This window comes from Marmota monax, unplaced genomic scaffold, assembly GCF_021218885.2.
Source record: "Marmota monax isolate L192 unplaced genomic scaffold, Marmota_monax_Labrador192_F-V1.1 WCK01_AAM20220418_F8-fsc00078, whole genome shotgun sequence".
In the NCBI taxonomy this organism is placed as follows: domain Eukaryota; kingdom Metazoa; phylum Chordata; class Mammalia; order Rodentia; family Sciuridae; genus Marmota; species Marmota monax.
In genome coordinates this window covers 4709900-4718883 of record NW_026694865.1, presented here as the reverse complement: position 1 = coordinate 4718883, position 8984 = coordinate 4709900, and the positions used below count along the sequence as shown (strand labels likewise).

General features: G+C 48.3%; 1 protein-coding gene across 1 annotated transcript; it reads left to right on the top strand.

Annotated features, from left to right (window-relative positions):
* The first annotated feature begins 1058 nt into the window (after positions 1–1058).
* On the top strand, positions 1059–3321 carry LOC124080578 (mitochondrial proton/calcium exchanger protein-like). Its single transcript, XM_046426542.1, has one exon. It carries the CDS (start codon positions 1059–1061, stop codon positions 3219–3221), a length of 2163 nt encoding a protein of 720 aa, XP_046282498.1. The 3' UTR covers positions 3222–3321.
* Positions 3322–8984: the final 5663 nt, after the last annotated feature.

The following is an 8984-nucleotide window of genomic DNA, read 5'->3' as shown; positions in this document are numbered from 1 at the left end:
ATCTCTGGGACCACAGGGGATGGGAGATGCTGGGACCAACTGGTAGAGTTACCTGTGTTGGCTAGCTAGCTTGTATGGCTGGTTGGCTTTTCCCTGGGTAGTTTTTCTTAAGATGTCCTTTAGAGGCTGTCCTACAACCTCTGAGGTGACTAGGTAGAGAGAGTGCCCATTCAGAACTGGGGGATAAGAGGGTATCAGGCAGGTGGATGAAAGGAAAAGCAAGAGATGAGAAATGTGTCAGGCCTAAGAGAGATGCAGGGTCTGGCAGAGTCTGGTTTCTCCAAATGTAGTTCCTAGGCCAGAAGCACCAATCATAGTTGGGAGACTCTTAGAAATGCAGAATCTTGGGCCCCACTCCAGGTTGAATCTGAATCTGCATGTTAACAAGATTCCTGGGGATTCGGTGTGCCTCTTCAAGTTCAAGAAATATGAGGTGGGATACAATGAAGATCCCTGAGCCACTTCCTGTCACAGGACTACAGGATGCAGGATCTTTGCGGCAGTTCCATCTTGCTCCTGCAGGGTAAACCCTGAAATTTGAGGGCACTGGAGGGAGACTTCAGTCCCTAAGTCCCACAGCAAAACTAACCTAGTGAGTGCATGTTTTCAGACAGCCAAATGTCCTCTTCCCAGGTTTGAGGACTTTCACTTCCTTAAATGCTTTCCTATAATGCGGACTCTGGGTTGGCTTACCATCTGTGGTCCTAGTTTTAGAAATAAAAGGGGAAAGAAGGAAGGAAAAAAAGAGGTCTAAATCTTTCAAAATAGGTACAGGATCTATGTGACGAAAGGACAACTGATGACAGGTATCAAAGATTTATAGAGCCATGCGCGCATGCCCAGAGCTGGACAGGGCCCCGCCCCGCCCCACCAGCCCCGCCCCGCCCCCGGAAGTCCCTGCCCGGAGGTGGCTGCTACCGGCGCCATGTTTTTCAGTAGAGTGCTCACCACTGGAAGCCAACTGTCGCGGTCAACCGTCTCGTCCCCCGGGTCAGGCACCACAAGGGGGGACGCGAAGGAAGCGTGAGTCTGGAGGAGGAGGCTGTAGCAGGAGGGTCATGGCGTCCATTCTTCTGAGGAGCCCTGGCAGCTGGGCACCCGCCCGCTTCCCCATGCCCGTCGCCACAGCGTGGAAGGGTGGCCTGGGGGTCGGTGCTGGTGCTATTCGTACCAACACCGTTGGGCTGGTCAGCCGCATGGATGCACCATTTGGCTGCTGCGCTCGTGTCCACTCATTGTACCGCTCCTTCAGAGGCCATTGCTTCCGCGGCTGGCCTCTGAGGCCCGAGCGCTTGCACACGGTGGCATCCGCCCCTTGTTTGGTTGTCATGGGACCTGGGGACCTTCCTGTGCGCTGCTGGCACTCGTCGTACCCCCTCAGCAGTGGCTCCACAATGACATCTCCCAAGTCCCTCAGGGACAAGAATAAGAAGCTAGAGGAAGGTAGCCCTGTGTCCAACACCACCGCAGAGGGGGCAGTGAAGCCTGGCCTCAAGCAGAGGATCCTAGCCGGGCTGAAGCACGTTTACCATGGCTTCCGCCTGCTCTGGATCGACACCAAGATCGCTGTGCGCACACTCTGGAAGATTCTCAAGGGCCAGACCCTGAGCCGCAGGGAGCATAAGCAGTTAGTTCGGGTCTGCGCTGACCTCTTCCGCCTGGTACCACTCCTTGCCTTTGTGGTAGTGCCATTCATGGAGTTTCTGCTACCCGTCGCCCTCAAACTCTTCCCCAACATGTTGCCATCCACGTTTGAGACACAATCTATCAAGGAAGAGAAGCTGAAGAAGAAGCTGCGGGTCAAGCTGGAGCTGGCCAAGTTCCTACAGGACACTGCTGAGGAGATGGCCTCTAGGAACAAGGCAGCCACCGGGAGCACTGCCAAAGACTTCTCCCAGTTTTTCCAGAAGATCAGAGAAACTAGGGAAAGACCTAGCAATGAGGAAATCGTGAGTTTTTCCAGGTTGTTTAAGGATGAGCTGACCCTGGGTAACCTGCCCCGGCAGCAGCTGATGGCACTGTGTAAGCTGCTGGGACTCCAGGCCATTGGCACCAACAGCTTCCTGCGCTTCCAGATCACCATGCAGCTGAGGTCCATAAAGGCTGATGACAAGCTGATTGCTAAAGAAGGGGTAGACAGCCTGAATGTCACAGAGTTGCAATCAGCCTGTCGGGAGAGAGGCATGCCTGTCCTGGGTGTCACAGAAGATCGGCTGAGGGACCAGCTGAAGCAGTGGCTGGACTTGCACCTGCACCAAAAGATCCCCACTTCACTACTTATATTGTCTCAAGCTATGTATTTCCCAACCACCTTCTCTCCCACTGACCAGCTCACATCCACACTGCAGAAGCTTCCAGAGATTGTGGTGAAGGGAGCCCAGGTTCAAGTGGCCAATGTTAAAGGCAGTCAGGTGGACAACAAGATGAAGCTAGAGGCCACGCTGCAGGAGGAGGCAGCCATCCAGCAGGAGCACTGGGAGAAGGAACTACAGATGCTGTCCCAAGCAGTGGTAGAAGACACCTCTGGGAGGCCAGTGGCTGACCAGCAGCTGGAAGTGTCAGATAGGAGCCTACCATCAGAGTCCCATCTCATTGCCCCTGTGGTTGAGGTGTTGAAGGAAGAGGAAATAACTAAGGAAGAAATCCACATACTCAGCAGTGCCTGTTCTCAACTGAAGGAGCAGAGGAAGTCCCTATCCAAGGAGAAGGAAGAGCTTGAACTGCTGAAGGAAGATGTCCAGGACCACAGTGAGGACTTACTAGAGATCAAGAAGGAACTTTTGAAGACTGGTGGAAAAAAATATGTGGAAGCACCTAAAGCCAGCCAGAGGGTAAAAAAGAGAGTCCAGCAGATGATTGGACAGATACACAGCTTGATCTTGCAGCTGGAGTCAGACCAGAAGGCTGGCAAGCTAGAGCCAGCAAAGGGCTCACTCACAGGGACAGACATTGTCAGTATCACTGAGCTCGCCAGTGCCCTGAAGCAAATAAAGCACATTCCAGAAACTAAGCTGATCCACTTGGCCTCAACATTTGATAAGAATAAGGATGGCAAGATCAACATTGACAAATTCATGAAGATGGTTGAGCTGATGGACAAAGAAGACATTGACATCCCCACCAGCCAGGTGGCCACAGTTTTGGCAATGCTGGAAAAGGAGGAGATGATAAAGAAGGCCAAAGAAAGGGCTGAGAATGAGGCTGCAGGAGTGAAGGCTTAGGGCTCTCCCAGCTCCCTGGCATGTTGGTGGTGCTGCTCACATCTGCTTCCATCACTGCACCAGCTTCTGTGCCGATGACCCCAGTGGTGGTTGCTTTGAGGGATCCATAGTGGCATGTGTAATATTTTGTCTTGAATGAATCAGAAACTTCAATTAAAACACACATAAAAAGAAATTGATATTCCTTGTTCACAGATAGGAATAGTCCACATTGTTAAGATGTCATTTCTTTTCAGTTTGTTCTACAGTTTCAACATAACCCCAATTAAAACTCAGCAAGTTTCTTTGTGGATTTTGACAAAATAGCCAATAAAATTACAAAAAAGAACAGAGGACTGATGCTACTCAACTTCAAATCTATCATAATGGAACAGTAATCCACATAGTGTGGTATTGGTGAAAGAAAAGACAAATAGATCAATGAACAGAAAAGGGGGGCTAGCACTAGACTTTTACAAATATCTTTGACAGTGGTCTTAACAGATAAAAAATAGTCTTTTCAATAAACAGTGCTGGAACAACTGGAATATATATGCAACAAAAAAAAACTAGACAGACTTTTACACTTTTTAAAAAAATAGCTCAAAATAGATTATAGACCTAAACATGAGACTATTAATGTTCCACAAAATAACTTAGAAGAAAATTGTGTAACTTTGGGTTTGGCAGTGAGTTTTCAGATACAAAATAAGTATGATCCATAAAGGAGAAAGTGGATAAATTGGGCTCCATTAAAATTAAAAACCTGTTCCACAGAAGACACTGCTAAGAAAATGAAAAGACAAGCCACACCGGCTAAAACACATTTGTTAAAGGACTTGTACTTAAGTCTTCTTAAAACTCAACAATAAGCAAACAACCCAACTTTAAAAATGGGCACTTCTTGGGGTATAGTCCAGTGGTAGAGCACTTGCCTACCATGCCAAAGGCCCTAGGTTTGATCCCCTGCACATAAGCACACACAAAAGCAAGATATCTGAATAGGCACTTCAATGAAGATAATGCAGATAACATGCATATGAGAAGATGTTGGACATAATTTGTCACTAAGAAGCTGCTAATTAAAGCAATGAGATACCCTACACATCTAGTTAGAATGGCTAAAATCCAAACCACAAAATCCCAAATGCTATCAAGGATGCAAGAGCAATAGGAACTCTCTTCGTTGCTTAAAGTGATGCAAAATGGTCCAGCCATTGGGAAAGACAGTTTGGCAGTTTGTTACAAAGCTAAACATACTCTTAGCATACAATCCAGCAATCACGCTCCTAGATGTTTACCCAGTTGCATTGAACACTGCTGTCCATACAAAAACTGACACATGTTTATCGAGTACCTTTGTCTATGATCACCAAAAAGTGGAATTATCAAGGTGACCTTCAGTAGGTAAAGGCGTGAATTGTGGTACAGCCTTACAATGGAATATTATTCAACAGTAAGAAATGAACTATGAGACCACAAGCAGACATGGAGAAAGCTCAAATGCTCATTACTACTTGAAAGAAACCAGCTGGAAAGACTACACTGTATGATTCCTACTATATAATCTAGAAAAGGCAAAACCATAGAGACAGTAAAAAGTTTCCAGAAGCTTAGGAATAGGGTCTAGGGAGGTAAGGAAGTATAGGGGTAGCCCAGGGGATTTTTTAGGCCAGTGAAACTGTTTTGTATGATACTATAATATTGGATACATGACATACAGTTGTCAAACCTATAGAAGTGAACCATACAGATAACCCTAGTGTAAACTATGGACTTTGATTAGTAATATGTATTAATACATATTATGTCAATGTTGGTTCATTGTAACATCAAACTGATGCAAGATATTTATACAGGGAAAGCATCAGGGAGCAGTGGAGGAGGCATGTCGGAACTCAATTTACCTCCAAATCTAGAACTATTTTTTAAAGAGTAAAATCTATTAAGTTAAAAAATATGTATGGCTGCTTTTCAGAGCTCCAGCCTGAGGGCCAGCAGGCCATACTTGGCTCCTGCCTCATACAAGGATGGGTATTTAGTGCCTATTTAGGGAACAGGTTCTCTGGAGCCTGGAAGACATGTGATACAGTTCTGACTCCCATCACTCATTTCTTGTGTGACCTTGGGTCAGTCCCTCAACCTTTCTGAGCCTCAGGTCCCTCATCTGCAGATTGTAAACAATAGTAACTGCCTTATGGGTGGGGCATGAACAAGGCTGAAAAAGACATTTCATGGAAAGTGTTGCAAATACTCACTGCTGCAGGGGTGAGCACAATGTGAGCTGCTGTGTGCAGGCCCCTGCTCAGACACTCCAGGGCTCACAGTGCATGAGATTCTTAAGCTTACCTCTTACCACTTTTCAACCTGGTGGGGGGGTGGGGAGAGAGAGAGAGAGAGAGAGAGCGCTCCCTGCAGGTGGAAGTGCCATGTGAGCCAGGCTTAGCCAGGAGAGACTGGGAAGAGATTCTGAGATAGACTTGAGGTAGATCCCAAGAGATTAGCTTCATTCCAAGCTGAGGGCCCAGCCTGAGCAAGGCTTGAGGGTTGCAGTCCAGGACTGTCACTGCCCCAGGGGGGATCTGAGCTGGAAAGGGCAGGGGGCAGGAATCACTTGGCCCAACCATCTTGCTTCAGAGATGAGGAAACTGAGGCCCAGAGAAGAAGGAACCTAATAAGCTTAGAGACTGAGAGTTTTGTAGGAGAGAAGGGTGGTTAAAGATGGGGACGATAACTGTTGCTGATGTACATGTGCCAGGTACTGTTCAACCCCCTCCCTCGTACCAGGGGTTGAACCCAGAGTAGCCTTCAGAGTAGCTGGGATTACAGGCGTGTACCACTCATTTTAGGGGCTTCATAAGGTTTTTTTTTTTTTTTTAATCCACAAAAAAACCCTATGAGCTAGGTGCTATGAGGTTAGTCCCACTTTATAGTTGAGCAAACTGAGGAGCGCATGGTCAAGCAATGACTCCCGGATTTTAGCAGGCCCTGCTCATGGCCTCTTCCACATCCACTCTGCCTCCTTCGCACAACAGTGACATTGTTCTTTTATCCTGTCCCACAACTAGCACTGCAGGGGGCCAGCCCCAGGGGAGACTACTGGGGAGGTAAAAGAGGCCGAGTGAGAGGCCTGGTGCTGGGGCAGCCATGCTGCAGGGACTTCTCCGAGGGTTTAGGACAATCCTCTCAGGGTTGAAGTTCTGCCTTTGCACATGCTGACAGGCCCGGGTCCTTGGAGACATGTGGTTAGGTTGCTGAATTAACCAACCCTAATGCCCCCCTCTTACCTCCTTTTGCATGAGGCCGTACACGGTTTATTGGCTAAGCTGGTGGCATCAGTGTCTTCTGTTCCTTGCAGCTGGGAGCATTCCTGCTGGTGTGAGGATGCACCCTAACCCCGACACAAACATGTCATTTGGGGCTACAGTCCTACAGGCCCGTTTTCCTGCCAACATCCAAAGCCAGAGTTGATGACTTGTTTCCAGAAGGGCCATGCTCTCTAGGGCCTCTGGACATTTGCATTTGTCTTTCCTCTGAAGTGTCCTTCCATGTGTCTGCCTTATACACCTCCCCTTTGTCTCCTGACCCGATTGCTCCATCCCCTTCTCTGTGGAGTCAAGGGTACCACAGCACCCACCTGAGTGGTCAGCAACACCTTGTCACTGAAGGTTGTCACTCACTGGTTATATATCTGTCTTATATCCTGAGAGCAGCTCTGAGCTGAGGGCAAGACCCTGTCAGATTTATTTCTGGGCCCCTGGCAACCCCGCACAGGGCCGCCCAGAGTATACACCCTCTAGATGACTATGGGATAAACGGGTATGAGAGCCCTCTGAGTCCCCTGGGGCTCAGAAGCATTAATAAGAGCGATCATCACAAGTCACTCATGCTTCTGGGCACTTCTCACATTATTTCACACATTCTTCATGATGTGTCTGTTATCCTCATTTAATCTATGACTAATGAGGAAACTGAGGCACAGAGGCAGGAAGTAACTTGTCCAGAGCTGGGAGGTAAACAGAGTTCTATGGTCTGTTAAGTAGAAAAAAAAATAACTGAACTCTGTATATGTTTGTTGTACTATTGTTGGAATATTAGCAATTTACTCTTTGAGTTCTTACAATTTCTAATTTTTTTCAGAAACATTAAGAGGAGAATCTAAAAATATATAGACAGAGGTTTAGAGAATTGATAGTAGGCTGTGCCCTGTACCTTGAGAACTTCACTTTTTTAAAGGATCTTGCAGTAGGACAAGGAGCCCACATGATTCTGTACTCCCAAGATACCATCTGAACAGGGCCATGTCAGCATGTCCTGATCCCCCTCTCTGCTCTGTGCTCTCATGATTTTTGGGAAGTTTTCGTTTGGTTTTATTTCCTTCTTTCTCTTTCCTGTCTTTTTCGTTACATTGCTTAATTTTTTCCAGAGCTGCTTGATTTTTTTTTTAATACTTAAAATGATTAGGTTGTTGGGGTAGGGATGGAAAGACTCATCTCCAAAATACACTCCCTTTCTTATTTCTATAAAACTTTGTCCTTGGGGCTGGGGTGGTGGTTCAGTGGTAGAGCACTTGCCTGGCATGTGTGAGGCACTGGGTTTGATTCTCAGCACCACATATAAACAAATAAAGGACCATCAATAACTAATAAAAATTAAAACATACTTTGTCCTGAGGCATCTTAGGGGCCAAAGAACAAGTACACACACAAAACTGTTACAAGTTGTATCTATTGTGCTGTCTGTACCCCTGCTATACTGTGGGTAGAGCCCAGGACAAAGTTCTGGGGGCACCAGGCAGTAAGGCCAGTAACCCCCTTTGTGACTCAGGCTCAGAATTGCAACTGAGGTGTAGCCAGCCCTCCTCGACAGGGCCTGCGATGCTGGCCCCCAGACCCACACTACAAGGGGTTTACCAGAGAAGGGTGGCCTCAGTTCTCTCATCTGTAAAATGAGGCTGCTGTGAAACCCCCTCGATGACAGGACCAGTGTGGGCAGGACTGAGCTCAAGCAGCTCAGGAAGTGTGGGGGAACCTGGTCTGTGAGGACAGGCCTGGGCAGGGGGGCTTCTGCAGGCTGCAAATATGTTTTGGGAAACTCTGGTTTTGTTCTTGGCTTGGGAAGCTCAGGCTTCTGTGAACCACTTCTTGCAGCACTGACGTGTTTTCTCCCTGCCTCGTCTTGGGTCATGTGAACCCCTAGTGCCAGTTTCTGCCTCTGCTGGCCTCTAGCAATTGCCCGCCTGCGCTGTCTGGAGGCAGTGTGCGACTGGAGGAGGCTGCAGGGCTGTGTCCCCCTCTGCAGAGAAGGCCCTGCCCTGGCCTTGCCAGGCTTGGCAGGGGGCAGTGGAAGGAGCTCTTAACTGGTATCAGAAGCCCTGAGTGTCTCATGGTCCTGCCACAAGACTGCCCGTGCCATCGCAGTCTTCAGCTTCCACCAGAAAAATGGGGCTCTGCCTAAATGTCCACAAAGGACTCCTCACCCTGTCGTACTAAGGGAAGGCAGGGACAGCTGGAGGAGACTTCTCCCTCAAGGCCTCCTCTCCAGAGTCCCTTCAGGCCTGGGGCCCTCCCTGACAGGGTCCAAGGTAGCGCAGCTACAGGGTTAACGAAGGCGAGTTGCAGCCCTTGCCCGGGACAGGCCCAGGGCCTTCCTCCTCAGAGGCCTTGGGGATATTTGAAACTCTGTGGAGTTTGGCTACAGAGGCTGGAGTGGAAACCACAGCTCTGTCACACGAGCACATTCGATCTCCCTGGGAGGAGAGAGTGACTGGCTTCAGAAAATGAG